The sequence below is a fragment of the Aphanomyces astaci genome (genome assembly GCF_000520075.1).
Source record: "Aphanomyces astaci strain APO3 unplaced genomic scaffold supercont1.119, whole genome shotgun sequence".
Taxonomy (NCBI): Eukaryota; Oomycota; class Saprolegniomycetes; order Saprolegniales; family Verrucalvaceae; genus Aphanomyces; species Aphanomyces astaci.
Window position 1 is genome coordinate 8,924 of NW_009798382.1, and position 19,307 is coordinate 28,230.

The window sequence follows — 19,307 nt, forward strand, 5'->3', positions numbered from 1 at the left end:
CTTGGCTTGTCGTCGGTGGTCCGGGTCACGACAGGATGTACCGTCGTCGCCGGGGCCAAGAGGTAGTGCAGCGGCACCTTCACCGCCGCAATGGCCGCCTTTGCCAAGTACGTGAAGTACGTGGTCACGGACCGAAATGTCCACCACGGCGCCGCTGCCGGGAGCTCCACCGACGCTGGGCCATCAAAGCCGTCCAGAACCACCGTGTCGGGTACGACTTGAGTTGCCACGAACACATTGTGCACCGGCTCAGCCGCCTGGGGCAGTTCGTTCGCCTTGCGGCGGGGCGCCGACGCTGTACGCAACGGGCGTCGTAGCTGCACTCTGGCCGCAGTCGTGCGAGGTGTGCCTTGAATCTTGACAAGTTCCGCAGTCAGGCGCGCCGACGCGTGCTCGGCCATGAACAACGGACGATGGCGCGCCGACGGGACCTCCACGAGTACTTGGATGTGCTCGCTCCTGCACATACATTCACTAGTCGTCCAAGTGGCATGGACGTTGTGCTACAGCCCCACGAAGATTTGATGTTCTCAACCTGATTTCACGTGTAGGGTGACTAAACGCTGTGGCTTGCGCTCAAAACCATTGAGGTCGTGCAGAAACACTCGCATGGAGGCGCATATGGGCCCGCGGTTGCCTCCCAACTGAGTCGGTTCGTCCAATGGACGACTTTTCCTTTATACGCAATTCCATCGTCGTTTTCATGTGACGAAATGTTGCAATAGTGACCCGGTCGTCGATTTGTGTCGAGTGTGGCTTGAAGGCGTTTGCAAAGGTCGAGTTGGGGACGACCTAGTTGCCCCATGGTGCTTTGTGGACGACATGTGAGATCACGTTCGATCGAAGGAAGTCATGGAGCTCAACATGAAAGAGGATGTATGGTGATTGATCTTCGGGAATACTAGTACATGTTTCACATGCAAATAGAGGGGCGATACGGATCTTTCCGACTGTTGGGGTCCCGTCGGTGGAGATAGAACCTGGCATTGGAGATACATTCACCAACGACAACCCCATCCCATGACGCTTCTCCGCTATCGAGCGAACTAAGTAATGAGCCGTACTAGAAAAAGGCACTCCCGCTATCGACTCACGCACGGCGTTATGGTGCTCCTGCCCCTACCGTACTACGCTCTGCACAACCCCAACGAATTCCTCGTCGTTCGAAGCCCACTCAGAGCCAACCTTCCACCATGCCACAAAAAACGACCAGTCCCCCAGTGAAAATGTGTATCTCACCTAGTCGAGCTCAGGCTATTCACCTCAACTCTTTGTCAAGTAAGCAAAGTCAAATTTCATGAATAGTTACGTATTGCGGGGTTAGCAAAATTAGCTTTCCTCGATTTCCTGCAGCCTCCAAGGTTTATAATTTGAAATAGAGTTATGTATTGCAACCTCCGGGGCCATCACCACGTCACTTCTCAACTGCCCTTCTGCTTCCTTTGTGAATAGGTAGGTAGTCAAGTGCCGGCAGCCCCCCTCTCCACCAGCGTCGGCACTTGTGAAACATCCATGGAACTATTGTGGATTTCCAGACCCCGTCGAATCGAACCTCGCCGCCGAATCGAATCACGAATCGACGCTATTGGCTAATCCATTTTTGCGTGGATTTGATTGGCTTTTACAGAAAGGACAAGTATATTCAACCAATCAGAACTCCAGCGTTCATTCAATATTGATGAGATAAACCACGCGAATTTTGGAAGGTTTTAGCGAATTCACAATGACATACGTAATACATATTTGCTGTCCATTCGCCTGTGTTGTGTGTGCTCAGAGTTTTGATAGCACGTCGGTCAGACTGGTATTCATAACACTTTATTAATCACTGTAAACTTACTGTTGTTCCGATGTCGTAAAGTGCCAATTTAATGGCGTATGTGCCAATTAATGACGTATAAAACTAATCCAATCACTGATACCTAAATTGGAAAAGTGCCAATCACAGAACAAACCTCTGAATATGTATAATCGAAGCCATTAAAACTAATACAGTACTGACATGTTACTTCGAATTATTTATATGGATTTCAAATATCCGTGATAGTATCATGTGTCATCCCAACGTCATCCACCATTACTGTAATATTAGGTCATATCCTAATTAGTATACGGCCGCGCTTGCGCAGACGGCCTCCCGGGCGCCCGGGGCCAACGTAAGGCTTGGTCACTACTTTAGGTTTCATCCCACAATTTCATCCAATTTCATCCAAATTTCATCCACATGTCATCCATGCTTTTAATTCAACAATTATATTATATTAACCATAGTATCCAAGGTTGGTATTAATATTCAATGCTGTCCCGTAAGTCTTAAGTATTGTTTATACAACGCCACTAACGTTACTGACCATGAGCAGTATCAAGTGCATGTCGTTGACCTTTTGTTTCAAGTCGTGGCTGGACTGGTCGTGCACCATTTGGTTGTACTGACCTCGATGGATGGCAATCTCTTGTTCCAGTTGGTCCAGTTTCTTGCGTCGAGCATCCACCTTCGACTCCACGACGTTGTCGATCGGGTCTGCTGCACTTTGCTGGTACATCGATTCTTGCTCGTGCAATGTCGCCACTTGGACCTTCAAGTCCATGAGAACGGTGTACCGCTGGGCCAAGAACGCATCATCGTCGGCTATCTTCCTCGTTGGGTCCGTGAGCCACCGCAGTTGGCGGCGGCCGCGTTGCAAGTCGTCCAGGACGTCACCGAGGGATTTGGACGTCGCCACTTCGTCTTGGGCGAGTGCTGACATGGCCAACATCAGCCTACGACCAACCAATTCAGACCTATTGCGCGTACTCGATCGTCGTGTTTACCCTTGTCGTTCTTGTACAGCGTCGTTGAACACGCACGTTAACGTCTCCACATACCCGCCACCTGCCGCCGTCGGGCCTTTCGGTGTCGAGGGTTTTGTAGGAATGACCCCTTGAGGACTGCATGAGGATGATGTGGCTCTGGCAATGGACCGCTTTAAACATCCTGCCGTGGATTTCAGTTTGCCGTGGCTGATGTCCAACCGCGACAACATGGCCGTCAGTCGCAGGACCTGGGCTTCGGCCTGCGCCACTGACGCCTGCAAAGCAGCTACGTCCTCGACCAGCTGCACTTGCGTGTCGTACGTGGATGGTAGTGGTAGCTTGGCATTCGACGATGGTTTAGGTCGCCTTTTTGCGCTGTAGATGGTGCTGGCTTTGGCGTGAAGCGCCTGTTGTTTTTGGTTGCCAGACGCTGATTTCGGCCGCACGAGACGATGGACGCGTCGAGTTGCCACGGGTTTGACCTTTTGGTCGGTGGATTGAAGATTCCTTGGCTTGCCATCGACCGTCTTGGATGGTTTGGCAAGTTTGGGCGTGTCAGGTACAGGGGTTGATTTGACAGGGGGGACGGCTGTGGGAAATGTCGTCACCAGTACAACTTGATGTTGCAGACGAAGGAACAGCCCTGCCACGACCTTGCCTTGTCGTGACACCAACGCAAACTCTTCGTCCTGGACGACGACGCTCCGACTAAAGTGACTGATGGGGATCAACACGTGGCCGAGGAAGATATTGTCCGACTCTGCAAGGTACACGGCGTACAATAGTGCCGTGTTGAGGTCAACAGGCTCGTCGTCTACGATAGAAAAGAATGCATTCACAATGAGGAATACACATTTCAATTGAATCGTTGCGATTACCTGTGAATGTATGCGTCCATATCGAGTCGTCCCAAGCACCCCCGCCGCCACACACGTGCAGTTGCGTGGTGTGAATCGCCCGTTTGCAACGAAGGTGCACACTGCCCGGGCCAGGGCTGACGACGTGGACCTTCACAAACACGTGGCACGCTGTCATGTCGCGCTCGCTGCGAAAGTGACTGACGCGCCCACTCAGCCTTGACGTGCGCCCGTCCCAATCAGCCACGGGGGGGAATTCGCATGCTGTAGCTGGTTTGCTTGCGACTGGAGTCGTGTTCTCGTTGCCCGAGTAGTCGCTTGGTTGAGTCTTTGTTTGGACGGAACAAATGCCATGCGCGGTTGTCGTTTCGGATGTGTGTACTACGATTGGGGTGGGGGCTTCCAACAATGCGCTAGAAATGAGGCTACCATTGGCCAATGCTCTTGGATTCGTGCCACTGTCCAAGGAACAAGGGGTGTCGTTAAGGCCACCATTTCCCCCATGAACTTGCTCGTGTCCGTTGTTCGTCGTTGTATACGTCGTTGCTCGACCACTTGAGTAACTTGTCGTTTGCAAGTTCATTCGAGGTGCAAGCCATTCTGGTATGAGCCTGTTTTCACTCTCGTACGTCACTGCTTCGACCTCGTCGTCTTGGACGTCGCTACTTGATTGGCGACAACTTGGCGCTAGCTGGCCACCTATAGTTGACTGCAGGTGATACACTTGTGTCGTTGACTCGATGGCGTTGTCATTGTCAGCGGATTCTCGACTGACGCGAGTGTCAACTATGACATCGTCTAGGTCGGGGGGTGGGGTCATGGCGCATTTCTCATCTGCGATGGTATTTTCTGTGGGGATCACATGTACACCCTCTGCATACCCCTCCATGTTGGCTCGAGATGGCTGCACCACATGAACGCGATCCGGATCGGACAGATCTTCCCATTGCTCGTTTCCGTCGTCGTACATGACGCGGTAGCCGACTTGTGGGTCATACTCGTCGATGCGACCTTGACACCATACCTTAGTGACATCGCTAAATACCTCGACGACGCACCCCACCGCATCGTGGCAGTTCATCGGGTCATTGAGTTGAAATAATTTGTTAGCTCTAAAGTTAGACGCCCCGTTACGTGTTCCTACATGCGTTGGTGGCACTTTGGCAAATCATATTCATTGGGCATACCGGTATGATTCATATGCCCAATGGAACAATGATATATCCCTCACGCGTAGTACGGCACCTCCACAACTTGGATATACTACGGTAGCTAGAATATTTGAAGGGACATAGCCAATGCTAGCTAGAGCCCTACTGCTCGCTAGCCGACGATGAACTTGCAAGACTACCAGTAAGTTCCAAGGTTGACCTTATCCAAACTACTCCTTATGCTCTCATCCAAATCCTCCCTCAAGATTCGATCAAACGTTGTTGAACTGCTGTAGTAACAGTTATTAATACGAAGTAGCACTGTAAGTTAGTTAAACAGTAAGGTTAGCTTCATTTACGGAAGTACTGTACGTCGACTAGTAATGCAGTAATAGTAGTACTCGCCTACTATTAGTAGTATTATTAATACGCAGTACATACAGTAGTACTAGTACTACTACGTCGACATACTAGTATTATTAATAGTAAACTCCTTACAGTTAGTATTGGTACATGACTTACTATCGGTTTCAACGTGACGGATCTTGAAGCAAACACTGTAGCTTGTACGTCTTCGTACGTGTTGCTCGCTGTGCGCGGTCTTGAAGCATCAAGCAGCGATTGCTTTGTTCATGAATTGAGACTGTTTGTAGTAGGTAGTACTGTCTATTTGTAACCCATCTCAAGCGACAAGAAAATAAAATATTCCACGACGAATCTATATTATTATAGCTGTTTGTCTCCAGTTCAGTATACTGGATGTATAATAATTCAACGACCGCCGAGATCATTTGTTGAAGGGAGGAATATACTTCTCAAAGTAAGGTCGCCCCTCACAGAAGGAACTGACGAAAGCACCTGCCGCACCACCATGGCCCAAATCAAGACCTGCCACTTCAAGCTCGTCCTAATCGGGGACACCGCTGTCGGGAAGTCATGTCTTGTCGTCCGATTCGTTCGCGACGAGTTCTTTGAGTTCCAAGAACCGACAATTGGAGCGGCGTTCTTGACCCAAACCGTCAGCATGGACGATGGGGTGACCGTCAAGTTTGAAATCTGGGATACTGCAGGCCAAGGTATGTCCACCCCTTGCGTCTTTAAGGTGACTCATCGACGTCGTGTTGTGTACCAGAACGATACCGCAGCTTGGCACCGATGTATTACCGTGGCGCCGCAGCCGCGATCGTCGTTTACGATGTCACGAACAAGGTAGTCACTTCATCTCGAATACCACGGCAGTGCTAATGATGTCCTGGATAGGACTCCTTCACTGGGGCGATGTCGTGGGTTAAGGAATTGCAGCGCCGAGGTGACCCCAACGTGATTATTGCCCTTGCGGGGAACAAGGCGGATCTAGAATCTCGCCGAACAGTCGAATTCGAGGTCTTTTTTCGTGATGTATATGTGTTATCATTTAGTGTACTCACCCCCGCACTAGGAAGCGCGTCAATACGCGAATGACAACGGCATCTTGCACATGGAGACATCGGCGAAGACTGCCGCCAACGTCAAAGACTTGTTTGTCGCCATCGCCGAAAAACTCCCAAAGAACCCGACACAGCCCGAACGCGAAGCGTTTCCCATTACCGCTCCTCCTAGCCAAAAGCCAGCGCGGGGTGGATGCTGCTAAGCGCATGCTGCTCAATGGCCCACAAGTCCAACGAAGTGTGCACGGGTCAATTGCATTGCCTTTTATATGTAGAAGAAGGTTCTTGCTTAACCCCTCGGTTGAATGAGAAGGATATTTTATTTCAAATGAGATTCAAATGAATCCATCGCGTTCTCAAACTTAATCGCGGCGTTTGTTGGATTGAGCAAAATGGAGCTTGGCGTCGTCGTCGATGCCCACGGTGCGGTTGATGCCAAACAAGCGGACGCCATGCAGCTCGGGAAGCTTCGCCAAGATTAGCACTATCCACACCGGCACATTGATCAGCAACTGGGTGGTGTCGTAGTTGGAGTTGACACTCGCCCACAACAACAAGAGTGTCGGGACCACGATCAGGAACTTCTTTATCCATGTCCACGGTCGCCCGTCGTCGATTTGCTCGTAAAATGTCAGCTCCCGGTACTGGCCGCCGAGACTAGACGGGTCTTCGTCTGGGGACCCTTTGATCCAATGCATGGTCAAGAAGGAGAAAAACCCGTGCACAATGTTGACGCTTGTCCACGCCCAGTCCACAGGTACGATCGTATGCACAACGATGTAGATGATGAACAGGGTGATCACATAGAACCCCATGAACCCAGGAGAGTCCATCCAGTTGACGTTTCTGTTCAGGTTCGGCTCCAGCGGCGTCGCACTGCTCTCTCGTTGCATGGCGTCGGTGATGGAGGCAAGATGAAAGTTTTGGAACGAATCCTAATGTTTTCTACCAATGGGTTTGAAGAAAGAACATTAACGATGAATGATTGGCCAATTCGCGGTTGACTCAAACGATACTAGTACTACTAGTAGTACTCAACGTGGACACCTCACATTTTACAAGACAACGGTAGTATGCCGTCGATACTATTAGTAGTACTATCACGGGTTCGTGATTTTAAAAATCACAACATCAGTCCGACAACCATGGCATACCTCAAGGCGACTCTGGTAGGGCACGATGGCCGATGGAGGTATAGATTCTCATGGTGTACTAGGGGGATAACCTGTCAAAAACAATCCAAGAAGCGAAGATCCTCGTCGTAGGCGCGGGCGGGATCGGTACGTACCATACACATGCACATCACGCGCGCCTAAACTCCACGGTGTTCATAGGATGCGAGCTTTTGAAAAACCTAGTGCTCAGCGGCTTTGAAGACATCACCGTCGTGGATTTGGACACCATCGACGTGTCCAACTTGAATCGTCAGTTCTTGTTCCGTTCCCAACACGTTGGCCACAGCAAGGCGGAAGTGGCAAAGGCAGTGGCGCTGCAATGTACGTCCCTCATGTCCCTGCACCCCATTCGAACCTAAACGAGATGATGCGTCGTAGTCAATCCGCGCGTGAAGATCACCGCGTACCACGAGAACATCAAGTCGAGTCGGTATTCCATCGAGTACTTCAAGCAATTCTCGGTCGTTATGAATGCACTGGACAACGTTGACGCGCGCAAGCACGTGAATCGCATCTGTCTGGCGGCGCAAGTGCCGCTTGTCGAAAGCGGTATGTATCCCATGGCAAATGTACCCGTCCAGCGATCGACAACATTCATGTATGATTTTGTAGGCACGACGGGGTACCTTGGGCAAGTATCTGTCATCATGAAGGGCGACACCGAGTGCTACGAGTGCACGGAGAAGGCCACGTCCAAGGTGTACCCCATCTGCACAATCCGAAGCACCCCCGACAAGATGGTGCATTGCATTGTGTGGGCCAAGGAATGCTTCAAGCTGCTCTTTGGGAAAATGGACGACTCGATGCTATGGGAAGACCCAGCGAACGACGACAAGTCCGCCTACATCGACTTGGTATTGTCATTCTTTTACCCCAAATTTGGACGACTTTTGTGCTGAATCGCCAAATCTATCGATCGATTCTTTGTACTGAATTTTGTATGGGAAAACGTGCCCTGTGGTGATTGGTGGTGTCACACTAATTGAAATCACACACTAATTCACGTTGATGATGGTGGTTTCGTGCAATCTGATTGGCTAAATATCCTTCTGCCGATGATTCTTCTGTGCATTTAATTTGGTAGTGTCGATTCATTCATTCTCCATGTCGCTCCAGTTTACTGTTAGAATAAACACAAAACAATACCTCTCATTGTCCTTTTACCCCAACATTTGGTTGACTTACTCTTTGCCAAATCTATCGATGGATTCTTTGACTTTTGTATGTAAAGATCGTCCTGTATCACACTAATTTCAGTCACACACTAGTTCGGTCCCAGAGTGGATTTGATTGGCCACTTGATTCGTGTTGTGGGTTTTGATTGGTCGATTTTTGATTGTCTGCCGATTTGGTCGTGCTGTTGATTCGATTGAGCACCCAAACTCTCCAATTTCGAATATCTTTTTAATATTACAAATGCCTAATATAGTCGTAGGTACTGGCCAAGGACGTACCCCATCAAGAGTACGCGGCCAACGTGTTTCGGGGGTTGTTTGAGTTTGAAATCCTAAAGAAACTCGATATCAAGGTGTACAAGACGGCCCAGCATCAACCGTCGCCCGTGTTCCTGGACAAGCTCGACCTCGCATCATATTCCCTCTCCTCAAACGACAAGAGCCGCAGCTGGAACGATCGCGTGCTGTGGAGTGTGGACGAGTGCGCCGCCCGCTTCGTGTACAGCGCCGCGCACCTTCTCGCGAGTCCGGACGTGGGCTTGATGGAATTCGACAAGGATCATGCGGTGGCGTTGGAGTTCGTGACGGCCGCGGCCAACTTGCGCGCGCACGTGTTTGGCATTGCGATGGAGTCCATGTACGCATGCAAGGGCATCGCAGGCAACATCATCCCCGCGATTGCCACGACCAACGCCATCGTAGCGGGGCTGCAGGTCCTGGAAGCGTTCAAGATCCTCCGCAACCACCATCGCAAAGAGTCGATCCGACAAGTGTGTCGGTACACGTACTGCAACCGCTCGTGGGACGGCCGCGGGGTGCTGCTCACGCCCGTGGCGCTGTCGGCGCCCAACCCGACATGCTTTGTGTGCTCGCGGCAGGTGGTGGACGTTGGTCTGAACGTCCACTCGACGACACTCCAGCAGTTTGTGGACCATGTGCTCAAGAAGAAGATGGGCGTGCATGAGCCGACTATTTCGATGGGCTCGCACACGATTTACGAAGAAGGCGACGACGCGGAAGAGTCGCTCGCGGCAAACTTGACCAAGAAATTGCCCGACTTGCCGGGCGGCGGCGTCGGCCACGGCGCGGTCGTGATCGTCGAAGACTTCTCCCAGGACTTTACCTGCTCCATCTCGATCCACCACGTGGAAGCGGACGAGGTTGTGTACTTGCTCGGCAGCGAATGGCTCAAGCACCTCGACCAGAAGGAAGCTAGCCAGGACGACGAGGCGGCGGAAGGGGTTGATGTCAAGCGAAAGCACGCAGACGACGATCAAGGCGATGTGACCCTCGTCAAGCGAACCAAAGTGTACTAGGGATGGAGAAGTCATAACATGCATGCTGCCCTTGGATGGGGAGTTTTGAGTTTGGGTGGAAGTCGCGACGGTGAACTTCGCAACGATGCCGCTGATGGCATGTACGCGTATATATACTTCTCGATATGCAGCACAATATATATGTATATATATTATATCTGTTGCAGGGGGGAATGTCAACGTCGGCGGTGTTCTTATGGGATGGGTTTGATCTGGACAAACGTGTGAGAAAGTGAGAATGTGGAGGGAGGACTGACGGAACCGACCTTGAAGTGGAGCGTGATGAGGGAAAACACAAAGCACTTCAAGTCTTGAACGAGGTAGTAGAACACGCGAAGGCCTTCCGGGTCGTTGCTGTCCTGGACGTCAAGCAGCGAGCCAATTTTTGCGCACTACAGCACCGAGTAAGCTTTGGTTGGGAATGAGATTCCAAGCAAACATACCGTGAAGCAAATGTGTTCGTTGTTGTGGATGATCTCGAGCTCTTGTTTCCCGACACGGTCGCTCTCAGGCCACTTGGAGTCGTCTTCCCTACACGCATGGGATGATCTGACCTGGCGATGTAGTGCTACTACGTACTTGATGATCTCGCTGGTTTCGATGATTCGCTTCACTTCTTCAATGACAGACTGCGACAAGGTCACTACAGCAGCACACGTGAGACGTGTGCGAGTACTAGTACGCCCTACCTTCTTTCTTGATCAACGTGTCGTTCTTGTAGTTGGAGTTGTTGGCATACCGCAACTTGCCATCCGCACGGAGCTCAAACTCCATGTACTCGTGGCCGAACTTTCCCTTGTGGCCGACACTATTCCGATGCGTTAGACCCGAGGGACGGTGTCTCAATTCGAGGTCTTACTAGTAGCGCAGGTAGAAGTCATCGGACGGGCTCATCGTGATCGAAGAGTTGCAAACCACAGAAGGAATACATGCAGCCTCCCAATCCATTCTAGTACCCTGGGACGGACCATACGGATTTTGTATTCAGTTTACTAGTAATACTAGTCCATATTAAGTACTTCGAAAACACTGTACTTCGAAGTAGATACGACTCTTCGAAGTACATAGTATTGTGCATTTCATCCAAATTTGGACTTCAGAGTCATTTCGCCAAATAGCTTTTCGAATCGATTTGATCCTATTTAGTATTGTCGATTTTCTTCAAATTTCCCAATTTTGCATGGTTCGTTCAATCGAGCACAAATAGAGCCGAGACATCTGATTGGCCATTATTCACTTCGCCCTTTCCAGTAGAAACTCGAAAAAAGATTGTAGCCAATCAGCGACAAGAAATTTCGGATTGACCAATGGGAGAGATTGGTGCTCGATTCGCTCGGCGAGATTCGATTGAACGGGGTCCGGAAATTCATACCGAACCTCCAATACTTCGAAGTAATCTTGTACACACTATACTTTACAACGATTAGTATATCTGTGGTTTTTGCCCTATGCAGAGGGGTCAAGCGTTTGGATTGGCCGAAATTCGACATGACGTGATTTGATTGGCTCAGGCGGTTCCTTAATCCATTCTCTTGATTCTGCTGAGGGCTCCAGTTTCGAATCGATTTGACAATACTAGTACCCTGGTACCTAGTATATTGATACTCCAGGAGTACCAGTACAGTGTCCTTCGCTTACATCGACCTAGGGAATTTAGAATCGAAATAAAATCTAAATGTTGAAGTCTGATTGGCCAACATCGATTATTTTGACAAATCAAACCCACAGATTGAAAAAGATGATTCTGATTGGTTATTGTCGATTTGCTGGGAATTTCCGAATATGGCGAGGTTCAGAGCCCTATTTCATAAACCACGCGACGGCGTTTGATTGGTTCGTCTGTGAGTTTGGCAGTTTCACATCTGCGCGCCATTTCCAAACACACGCCCTTCTGGCAGCTTGTCGATACCATGAGCGCTATTATGTTGTCTTCCACCGACAAGCCAGCCCCAACACTATGATGCTATTCCTCTACGACTACTACTTCCTAGGGATGAAGAAGTCTTGTTTGGCAGTCATCTATGGGAAGGACGAGAAAACGATTCATTTCACTCCACGACACACCACCACAGTCGAACGTTGCCAACCTGACAGCGGACGTGTTGCGCTGACCGACAGTCTCTTTGACCATAGGCTCAAATGTGAGCTCGTACAACGAGGTTGAGTGCGCCCCCACCTCTGGTTGTGGGCTTGGACGTGGGCTTTGTGAGGACATCGTGTTCCTCGCGGGAGTGTCTGCAAGTTTGTGTCCGCATGTACTTCCTCTGTCCCATATTACTCGTCGATTTGAAAAACACACTTGTTCCATATTACTGGGGCACAAACGCATTTGATTGGCTTACAAAAATTCTCAGCACTTTCATTGGTTATTAATACCCTGCTCTACAAGAGAAGCGATACAGGGCACGACATGTTTGACATCAGAAGACCGGCGCGGCGCAATGCGGCCTTCTTCAGATGTGGCAAGGCAAACTTGTTGTCGCCAGCATGCTCGAGTACCAGCCGCATCACCGCTTGAAAGGTGAGAAACACACACTCGAGCTTCTCATAGCTCAGCTCATCAAACGAAGCGAGCGTGTACCGGATCACCTCATCCACAGTGCGACTCACCTTCTTCAACTGCAGAGACTGAATCGACGCGAAGAACCCGAGGTCCAGCACATTCAAGTCTGGGCTGTTTGGTGGCTGCCGGCGTACCACAAACGTCCAACCGTCCGTTGACACAGACGCCAACTCGGCATCCGTGATCGACCGATGCGGCGTCGCATTGTCCTGCTGCAGGATGACGCGCTTGTTCGTGCTCGGGAACGAAGCCTTGATTGCCGGTACGACCTTGTTGATGACATAGTCTCGATAAACATTGGCGTTGACGTTGACCAACGTTGTGACCAAAGTCCCAGCAGGGCGATTTCGTGACGAACGGACAGCAGGAACCAAGTCGACGAAGGGCCACATTCCAATCTTGCCATCGAACAAGACGCCGCGTCCTTCGTCGAAGCGTGGGCGGGCAACGGCGGCCAGGAACATCACCTTCGGTATGAACCTCTTGCTCTTCCACGATCGGCATGGAGGTGCCTCGTTTGCCAACAGGTACATGGTTCGGCGGTCCTTGTCCGCATTGAACCACTTCTCATCCAAGTGGACAACGTCCCATAGGGGGTCGAACTCGACGCAAGGACCGGCTTCGCCGGCGCCGGCATGGCCGGCTGTCTCCGCGAGCGTAGCGTACGCGGCAAAATTGGACGCGTTCTTGCTTGTTGGCATCGGACAAAAGGGGTTTGATGCGTGTGGAGCGGCGGCGAAAGGTCCCCTTCTTTAGGTGCCGACTCAACGTTCCGACAGGGATGCCCGTAGCGACCGAAATGTCACGCATTGTGGAGCGCTGTTCGAACGGTACAGCGCCCACGCGCTGCTGGACGTCTTGAACCGTGTAGCGCTTAGGCCGACCAACGTTGCCTGCCTTGTTGGATTCGATCTTTCCACCGCCGCGGAATGTGCGCCAGATAGCGGAGACCACGCGCGCACTGACGTCGAGTTCTCTTGCAGTTTTGGCAAAAGCGCCGTGGGTCAACCATCCACCTTTAATGAACTGGTGTAGGTGTCGGATCACATCGTGTCGCTGGTTGCAGGAAAGCTCGCGTAAGGCTTGGGGCATGGCGGCAAATTCAAAAGTGTGTTGATCTTTATATGTGGCGTGTTTTTATTCGGGTGGTGGAAATGAGAAGTTGATTTTGGGCGCCAAAATTCAAGTTTCGCTCTTGACAGCCAATGGTTGGTCCCTATGGATTTTTATGCTCTCTATTAAATGATAAATTTCATCGAGTTTGGTAAAGAAATGGATTTTTGGGGTCGATGAGAAGTCAAATCGACGAGTAATATGGGACAGAGGAAGTATGTTGTGGAGTGAGTGGCAGTGCGTCACGTTTTCTGATAGCCAATCATATTCTAGTATGAATGGATTAGCCAATGGGCGAGGTTTTTGATAGGTAGATTCGATTCGACGGAATCTGGAATTCTGTACCAAATCCCCACTGTATTTCTAACTGTAAGCTGACATCCAATATTTCCCATAATACAGTATACTATCCACGGGTCAAGGCTGCGATATGATTATTGTTATATATAGTTCATGTCCTACTGTAGTATATGTCTGGCAATATGGTACTACTATTAATACTAACGTTAGAGGCGAAATCTACATTGTAGTGGCATCATTGCGATAGTTCAGCCGACAAATCTCACGTAACCCTGCTGTATGGTCTGACTTGTTTACACTCGAACGAGCTGATTTCCTTAGAGGACAGTGGCATGCTGAAGGCAAGCGGTCACGGCGGCCATCGTGTCCTACCAATAAAACACCGTTGATAATTGTTCCATCCCAATATTCAAAACAAATAGATTAATATTGTAGACGTTTTTTACGTACCGTCAGCAGTTTCTCCGTGACATTTTGCTTTCGCTTTTCACACAGAAACGCCAAATACACGTTCGGATCAATGCGAGCCACCGCATACGTCGTGGCCATTTGTTTTTCGTGGTGGATGGTGCTACAGCCATCGCATAATAAATCACCCTCCAAAACTATAAATATATATGTAGTACATTGGCTTGGAGTGGTGCAGCTTGGCGCCGTCGTGCTCGTCCCATGGCGGTAGATTCGTGAGCAGCATGATCAGGTTGGGCCAGTGTTTCAGAATTAGCGACGTGTCGAGCTCCGGCTTGGGGTAGCTAAACACTAGACGATGTAATAACCATGAGATCGTTCCATCGAGGTGAATGAATGCATGCACATCATCCTTCAATCGGTTACACCTGCCGGCCACGTGCCCACGCCCCACGGCGCAGCAAACTCGCCGTTCACGTCTTCATCATAGCGACTCACTTGGCCAAAGTACGTTTTGTTGGCTGCCCGGATGTGCTGCTTGACCGCGACCGACGGGTCCGGCTTCTCGACGTGCGCGGGGCAGAGGTACCCGTGGCAGTGGAAGGTCGCGCCATTGTGTGGCAGGCTGTCGGTGTTAATTATGATCGTCATGGTGGCTACATCTTGTTCTTTAACTAGCATAGCAACCACCAACTTAGTTATGGTGCCTTTTTTGCCCAAAAAATTACCAATTTCGGGGGATTGTTGAAATCACCACGAAATCAACAAAAGCAGTCTGATTGGATAAAAAGAATGAAGGTTGATACAGGATTGGCTAAAAGGAAAGATACCTACAAATATACACTTATTTCGCATTGTTGTTGGGGTGAAGGGAATTATAAGTAGAACACACACAATACTAAAAAGTATACTAAATCAGAGAGACGTACAATGCTTGGAAAAGAACGGCTCGAGGATGTCCAGTACGGGAGACGAGCGCAACGACGACGACGACGACTTGAAGGTCATGTTCAGGTGATGTTGCGGCGGGTGGTCAAACGGGTAGAGCCACTGTGACCATCGCTCGTCAGTATGTGCATATGTCGTTGATTCGTTTGAAACACAGGTCAGTACCTTGTAAAAGTAGAGGCTGAATTTACGAACCAACGACTGCTGCCAGCGGCGAGCCCAGCAGAACCGCGGCAGCACAATTATGCCAGTGTCTGAGGTCATGAATTGATTTTCGAGCCATGATGTGTTGCATACCGTCGTCGTCGTCGTCGTGGGTGGTAGTTGTCGGCAAGAGGTCGAGTGACATTCGAATGGACGACATCGAGTGAGCGCTGGAATAGCCTGGCGAGTCGCCCGCCGTCCCCTTCTTGGCCTTCAGTGGGGTGATCTTTCTGGGCTTGTCATCCGACAGACGCGGCGACGAGGCGCTGCTGCTCCCCATCATGTGATTGTCGTCGTCGTCGTCGATTGCATTCAAGCCGTCGCTCCATTCATGCATGCAACTAACAGTACAAGTCCCATATGCATTGGTCTTTACGCCCGAGAATAGTATACGGTCCCAGATACGTACCGCTTGAGGCGATGCAGCGTCGTGATGGCTTTGATGTACTCGAAATCGGAGATAGCCATCTCACACTCGATCGCGGCACGCACGGCACCCACTTCGAGCAACGCCATGTCTCGAATCGCCTAGTCCATCCTGTCATGATCCTTCAAATGTACATGCAGATTAATCATCGGCGACGGCGGCAACCGTACCGTGAGCAAGGGATGGCTCAGCGTATTCAAGTGTTGAATGATGGCGGCAACAGTGTCGAATTGCTACACGACATGCCAACAAGAAATGCGCCAAGATGTCAATGTAGGCATGGAAGAATATACAACAGGACAGCAAAGTACCTCGTAAAAGTCGACAAGGTGGTGCCCGCATATCCGGTCGCGCATCAAGGCCACGTACAGCGACACCGCGGCCTGGCGGTGCTACTTGCCACTTTTAGTGACGATTTCTCTACTGAAAGGATCAATATGGAGTACCTCGAAGAGCACGCTGCATTGCTGGAGGAAGGCGGTCAGGTCGTGGGCTTGAAGTTGCAAGGTCAGATCGAACGATGGCGCGTCTATCGACTGTCGCGCCTTGGGGGTCTTGACGCGGCCAAACCGGTCCACGTCGGCGTTCCCCTTGTGGTTCTGGTGGACGAAGAGCAGCTCCGATGTGCTCAGCTTGGCCAGTTCGGCGTACAGTCGGGCCAGCGGGTTCGTCGAGTCATCCTGTGCTTTGTTGATGAATGTCGTCTTATGATACCTACCAAGATGCCATGGTCGGTGATCTTTCCATGACTACAGCAGAAGGATGTGCTCCCACGTGCTGTCGCAATCGGCCCAGAAATGCAACAACTTGGCAATGCGCTTCCACTCGTGCACGTCGCCCAGTTCCGACGGAATCAACTCTTTCGCCTTCACTTGCGCCATTATGCCACTGCAATGGAGTCGACAATGAAGGACATACCTGGATGTACTGAAAGTCGTTCATCGCGTCCATGAAGGCGGGCAGACGCTCCTGTAGACCCACGCACACCGCCGGGTGAGGCGTCCTCGTCGCTGTCATGCTCAAACTTTCGGCCAAACTTTACAAATATTTCATTGATTTGTTGCTTGTTAAAATTTTATTTAAAATTTGGCCAAATTATGCTGAAATGCAGGCTTTCTGACATAGAACAGCAGCAGCACAACTGCTCAGTGGTGTGACCTGGGCCAGCGATGTACGTGACCACTTCTAGCCATCCGCCACATCACTAAGTGTAGGCTCAGGCAAGTACAAGCGTCGTCCTTCTTTCCTGATACTGAAGGAGACGAGTCGAGCCTTCCGCCGACTCGGAAGACCTCCACCAACACCGGGCCTTCAACACGACTGTACGGCATATACCTGTCACTACCCTTCACCGAGTATGATCTAGCGAGTATGAGGCAGTACCCACGATGCCACGTCAAAGCGCCACACCCCGAGATCAAGACCAGAGCGTGGGTTTGTCCAGTGGGGCATACGTCGGCGAGATTGAGTTTCCCGCGACGAAATCGATTCTGTGGTACTGGGTCCTTCCATGCGCCATGCTTGTGTCAAGGGAACCGTCGCTACATGTAGGGATCGTCGGCCGCTTTCCGAACCACATGTCGTCCATGCAGCCGATATATTCGTTCCATCGGCTGTTGTCGTCTCGCCGTCCGCGGTCACCTCCATTATCAACTCTGTCAGGAATAATACCACTGGCGGTGCCTTGGACCTCGTCGGTCATGCTTCGTTTTCTGAAGATGTGTCGGCAACCAACTGGAAACTCATCATCACTTCGTTCACTCCACATCGAACCAGCGTACGTTTTGCCATCTTGCACTCACAACTTCACTTTATTATCATGCACAATTAGAACGTGGCGTCTGCCATTCCTGTCTATGCCAGCACAACAAGTCCAACAGACGACTCCAGCCAGGTAGTAGTAGTAGTACTTGCACACTCGTTCATGTTGAATGTGTTGATGTCCTAAACATAGCAAATGTAGGCAAGTCCATGGCATCTTGCGTTGGCTCAAGACTTTTCAAAAGTGCTGGCGCCCACCACCACCACCAATCTACGGGTCTCGTCCGAATTATTGACAGCGTATTTATCGGTAAATCCAGTCGTTTCCATGTCCACAAAGTAGTGATATGTATAACCAACATATATCATTTTGTTTCGTAGGTGCAACTCGTGGTATCAGATATCACTTCCACGTCCGTGACCGTTCAAGCGAGCGCGTTGGGCCCCCAGACCTCGTCGCTGACATTGACGCCAATTCGCAACTTGCCCCTTTTATTGACCCCTCTGGCAAAGCTGCTCATGAAACCCCGGGCCGTGAGTCCGTCGTGGTGGGGCTATGTGACACTGGACAAGACCCGCAAGGTCGTGCCGCTGCTTCAGACAGATCCGCTGTGCGCGTCGCGGCCGTTGGTGGGGGTGTGGGTGCGCAGTCTATCCCTGTCGCACATGTACTTGGCCTCCATGTTGTTTGGAACGACGTCGTCTCGTCAAACGCTGTGGATTGCGCCGCGAACGTTCCTCCTCGTCAAGTACCCTATGCAGTCCACCCAGTGGCTGCCAGAGTTTTACGAATGCACGATCGTGGCCGACAAGGCATTACTTGGGTTTTTCACATCGTCGCAAACCGCTGCATGTGACAGAGCGGTGGAAATTTGTATGGAGCGCCGCGTGTTTCCTGCCACGCTGCCAACATCGTCGTTAACTTGTGAAGACCAAGTCTCGACGCAAGAGAATGTCGTCAACACGAGTGTCCCCCCAGTCGTGAATTCGTATCGCCCAGAACCTCCAAGAAATGATACCATGTCGTCCTTTGACATGCCGACCCCCATGCCCGAACGAGCCCCCCCCATCCCCCCTCCGCAGACCAAACCCATCTTACCACTGCCACCGCCTCCGCCGGGGGATATCGATGACCAACCCAGTGGCGGCAGTGGGGGTCGGAATGACGTCGACTTGGCGGCGCTCGTCCACCACCAATCTCGAGTGATGGATGCCATGCAATGTGAAATCCAATCACTGCAACGCCAATTGAAGGCCGCGATGGCCCCAAAAACGGAAAAGGCCGAAGTGGGCACCAACACCTCGTTTGCGGGTGAAACCAATGCCTTGGACTGTACGACGTCGTGGAAGGGCAACGATAGCGACCTGGACGACGACGACGACCTGGACGACAGGTATATGATGACACCTCCTCCATTGGTCGTTCAACCAGCAGCCTCACAACCCCCCCCCTCCTCCCCCTCCCCCTCCACGTCATCGCCCTTGGCAGGCGGCGCAGACTTTAGTTTCGACGTGCCGCGGATTCAAGTGCCAAGTGCCGCCTCCACCATGGACGGACAGTCGGACGACGACGACGACGACGATATTGCACAGATCGAAGCGCGGTACCTTGGAAAGGTCAAGCGGGCACCCCTCACCACATGACAAGTGTGCTGCCGACGTTTTGACGATGATTCAACTAACATCAAG

General features: G+C 51.0%; 9 protein-coding genes across 19 annotated transcripts in view; 3 read left to right on the forward strand and 6 right to left on the reverse strand.

The window, feature by feature from the left end:
- H257_17769 (hypothetical protein) overlaps nucleotides 1-805 on the reverse strand; it is a gene marked incomplete at both ends in the record, with an annotated part of 9,639 nt that extends 8,834 nt beyond the window's left edge. The window contains 2 exons of the mRNA XM_009846660.1: nucleotides 42-459; nucleotides 606-805. Coding sequence (XP_009844962.1) covers nucleotides 42-459; nucleotides 606-805 — 618 coding nt within the window. The remainder of the gene's footprint in view (nucleotides 1-41; nucleotides 460-605) is intronic.
- Nucleotides 806-2,230: 1,425 nt separating this feature from the next.
- H257_17770 lies at nucleotides 2,231-4,749 on the reverse strand. Of its 2 annotated transcripts, XM_009846662.1 has the most exons (4): nucleotides 4,080-4,749; nucleotides 3,672-4,031; nucleotides 2,812-3,607; nucleotides 2,237-2,760 (listed from the first exon to the last, which is right to left on the reverse strand). In XM_009846662.1, exons 1-4 carry the CDS (start codon nucleotides 4,729-4,731, stop codon nucleotides 2,325-2,327), a joined length of 2,244 nt encoding a protein of 747 aa, XP_009844964.1. In that variant the 5' UTR covers nucleotides 4,732-4,749; the 3' UTR covers nucleotides 2,237-2,324. The 2 variants fall into 2 exon arrangements, with proteins under 2 accessions (XP_009844963.1, XP_009844964.1); XM_009846661.1 differs by having other exon boundaries at nucleotides 2,231-2,760; nucleotides 3,672-4,749.
- Nucleotides 4,750-5,604: 855 nt separating this feature from the next.
- On the forward strand, nucleotides 5,605-7,160 carry H257_17771 (hypothetical protein). Its single transcript, XM_009846663.1, has 4 exons — nucleotides 5,605-5,877; nucleotides 5,934-6,010; nucleotides 6,062-6,184; nucleotides 6,240-7,160. Exons 1-4 carry the CDS (start codon nucleotides 5,673-5,675, stop codon nucleotides 6,429-6,431), a joined length of 597 nt encoding a protein of 198 aa, XP_009844965.1. The 5' UTR covers nucleotides 5,605-5,672; the 3' UTR covers nucleotides 6,432-7,160.
- H257_17772 (hypothetical protein) lies at nucleotides 6,468-7,148 on the reverse strand. The gene has a single exon (XM_009846664.1). The coding sequence runs from the start codon at nucleotides 7,119-7,121 to the stop codon at nucleotides 6,591-6,593; it is 531 nt and encodes a 176-aa protein (XP_009844966.1). The 5' UTR covers nucleotides 7,122-7,148; the 3' UTR covers nucleotides 6,468-6,590.
- Nucleotides 7,161-7,354: 194 nt separating the features above from the next.
- On the forward strand, nucleotides 7,355-10,027 carry H257_17773 (hypothetical protein). The gene is made up of 6 exons (XM_009846665.1): nucleotides 7,355-7,397; nucleotides 7,445-7,508; nucleotides 7,563-7,724; nucleotides 7,782-7,952; nucleotides 8,016-8,257; nucleotides 8,839-10,027. The coding sequence occupies exons 1-6, from the start codon at nucleotides 7,374-7,376 to the stop codon at nucleotides 9,892-9,894; spliced, it is 1,719 nt and encodes a 572-aa protein (XP_009844967.1). The 5' UTR covers nucleotides 7,355-7,373; the 3' UTR covers nucleotides 9,895-10,027.
- Nucleotides 10,012-10,834, reverse strand: H257_17774 (hypothetical protein). The gene is made up of 6 exons (XM_009846666.1): nucleotides 10,754-10,834; nucleotides 10,584-10,702; nucleotides 10,474-10,537; nucleotides 10,338-10,425; nucleotides 10,161-10,286; nucleotides 10,012-10,106 (listed from the first exon to the last, which is right to left on the reverse strand). The coding sequence occupies exons 1-6, from the start codon at nucleotides 10,786-10,788 to the stop codon at nucleotides 10,089-10,091; spliced, it is 450 nt and encodes a 149-aa protein (XP_009844968.1). The 5' UTR covers nucleotides 10,789-10,834; the 3' UTR covers nucleotides 10,012-10,088.
- A 1,442-nt stretch (nucleotides 10,835-12,276) lies between these two features.
- H257_17775 (hypothetical protein) lies at nucleotides 12,277-13,549 on the reverse strand (the record flags this gene model as incomplete). The annotated part of the gene is made up of 2 exons (XM_009846667.1): nucleotides 12,277-13,147; nucleotides 13,227-13,549. 2 exons carry the CDS (start codon nucleotides 13,547-13,549, stop codon nucleotides 12,277-12,279), a joined length of 1,194 nt encoding a protein of 397 aa, XP_009844969.1.
- Nucleotides 13,550-14,043: 494 nt separating this feature from the next.
- H257_17776 (hypothetical protein) lies at nucleotides 14,044-16,888 on the reverse strand. 7 transcript variants are annotated; one of them, XM_009846669.1, is made up of 13 exons: nucleotides 16,776-16,888; nucleotides 16,665-16,723; nucleotides 16,304-16,571; nucleotides 16,169-16,249; nucleotides 16,028-16,090; nucleotides 15,840-15,958; nucleotides 15,524-15,771; nucleotides 15,392-15,480; nucleotides 15,208-15,328; nucleotides 14,707-14,952; nucleotides 14,497-14,629; nucleotides 14,321-14,441; nucleotides 14,044-14,238 (listed from the first exon to the last, which is right to left on the reverse strand). In XM_009846669.1, the coding sequence occupies exons 1-13, from the start codon at nucleotides 16,872-16,874 to the stop codon at nucleotides 14,188-14,190; spliced, it is 1,698 nt and encodes a 565-aa protein (XP_009844971.1). In that variant the 5' UTR covers nucleotides 16,875-16,888; the 3' UTR covers nucleotides 14,044-14,187. The 7 variants fall into 7 exon arrangements, with proteins under 7 accessions (XP_009844971.1, XP_009844970.1, XP_009844975.1 ...); XM_009846668.1 differs by having other exon boundaries at nucleotides 16,632-16,723; XM_009846673.1 differs by having other exon boundaries at nucleotides 14,497-14,952.
- Nucleotides 16,889-16,987: 99 nt separating this feature from the next.
- Nucleotides 16,988-19,262, forward strand: H257_17777 (hypothetical protein; the record flags this gene model as incomplete). 4 transcript variants are annotated; one of them, XM_009846675.1, is made up of 7 exons in its annotated part: nucleotides 16,988-17,028; nucleotides 17,078-17,179; nucleotides 17,224-17,352; nucleotides 17,409-17,634; nucleotides 17,689-17,751; nucleotides 17,821-17,928; nucleotides 18,000-19,262. In XM_009846675.1, coding segments are annotated over exons 1-7 (1,893 nt in total). In that variant the 5' UTR covers nucleotides 16,988-17,026. The 4 variants fall into 4 exon arrangements, with proteins under 4 accessions (XP_009844977.1, XP_009844979.1, XP_009844980.1 ...); XM_009846677.1 differs by having other exon boundaries at nucleotides 16,988-17,179; XM_009846678.1 differs by having other exon boundaries at nucleotides 17,078-17,352.
- Nucleotides 19,263-19,307: the final 45 nt, after the last annotated feature.

What these genes read in the sequence shown, in the direction of transcription:
- H257_17770 (XM_009846661.1), bottom strand. Translation starts at nt 4,731, where the DNA reads ATGAACTGCCACGATGCGGTGGGGTGCGTCGTCGAGGTATTTAGCGAT. An exon ending in ATGGACGCATACATTCACAG is followed by an intron (nt 3,608 to 3,671) that starts GTAATCGCAACG and finishes TTTCTATCGTAG; the next exon opens with ACGACGAGCCTGTTGACCTC. An exon ending in GCTGTACAAGAACGACAAGG is followed by an intron (nt 2,761 to 2,811) that starts GTAAACACGACG and finishes GGTTGGTCGTAG; the next exon opens with GCTGATGTTGGCCATGTCAG.
- H257_17771 (XM_009846663.1), top strand. Translation starts at nt 5,673, where the DNA reads ATGGCCCAAATCAAGACCTGCCACTTCAAGCTCGTCCTAATCGGGGAC. An exon ending in CTGGGATACTGCAGGCCAAG is followed by an intron (nt 5,878 to 5,933) that starts GTATGTCCACCC and finishes GTTGTGTACCAG; the next exon opens with AACGATACCGCAGCTTGGCA. An exon ending in GCCGAACAGTCGAATTCGAG is followed by an intron (nt 6,185 to 6,239) that starts GTCTTTTTTCGT and finishes CCCCCGCACTAG; the next exon opens with GAAGCGCGTCAATACGCGAA.
- H257_17772 (XM_009846664.1), bottom strand. Translation starts at nt 7,121, where the DNA reads ATGCAACGAGAGAGCAGTGCGACGCCGCTGGAGCCGAACCTGAACAGA.
- H257_17773 (XM_009846665.1), top strand. Translation starts at nt 7,374, where the DNA reads ATGGCATACCTCAAGGCGACTCTG. An exon ending in CATACCTCAAGGCGACTCTG is followed by an intron (nt 7,398 to 7,444) that starts GTAGGGCACGAT and finishes ATGGTGTACTAG; the next exon opens with GGGGATAACCTGTCAAAAAC. An exon ending in AAAGGCAGTGGCGCTGCAAT is followed by an intron (nt 7,725 to 7,781) that starts GTACGTCCCTCA and finishes GATGCGTCGTAG; the next exon opens with TCAATCCGCGCGTGAAGATC.
- H257_17774 (XM_009846666.1), bottom strand. Translation starts at nt 10,788, where the DNA reads ATGAGCCCGTCCGATGACTTCTACCTGCGCTACTA. An exon ending in CACGTTGATCAAGAAAGAAG is followed by an intron (nt 10,538 to 10,583) that starts GTAGGGCGTACT and finishes GTGCTGCTGTAG; the next exon opens with TGACCTTGTCGCAGTCTGTC. An exon ending in GAAACCAGCGAGATCATCAA is followed by an intron (nt 10,426 to 10,473) that starts GTACGTAGTAGC and finishes CCATGCGTGTAG; the next exon opens with GGAAGACGACTCCAAGTGGC.
- H257_17776 (XM_009846668.1), bottom strand. Translation starts at nt 16,874, where the DNA reads ATGACAGCGACGAGGACGCCTCACCCGGCGGTGTGCGTGGGTCTACAG. An exon ending in ACGACTTTCAGTACATCCAG is followed by an intron (nt 16,724 to 16,775) that starts GTATGTCCTTCA and finishes GCGCAAGTGAAG; the next exon opens with GCGAAAGAGTTGATTCCGTC. An exon ending in ACCTTGTCGACTTTTACGAG is followed by an intron (nt 16,091 to 16,168) that starts GTACTTTGCTGT and finishes CATGTCGTGTAG; the next exon opens with CAATTCGACACTGTTGCCGC.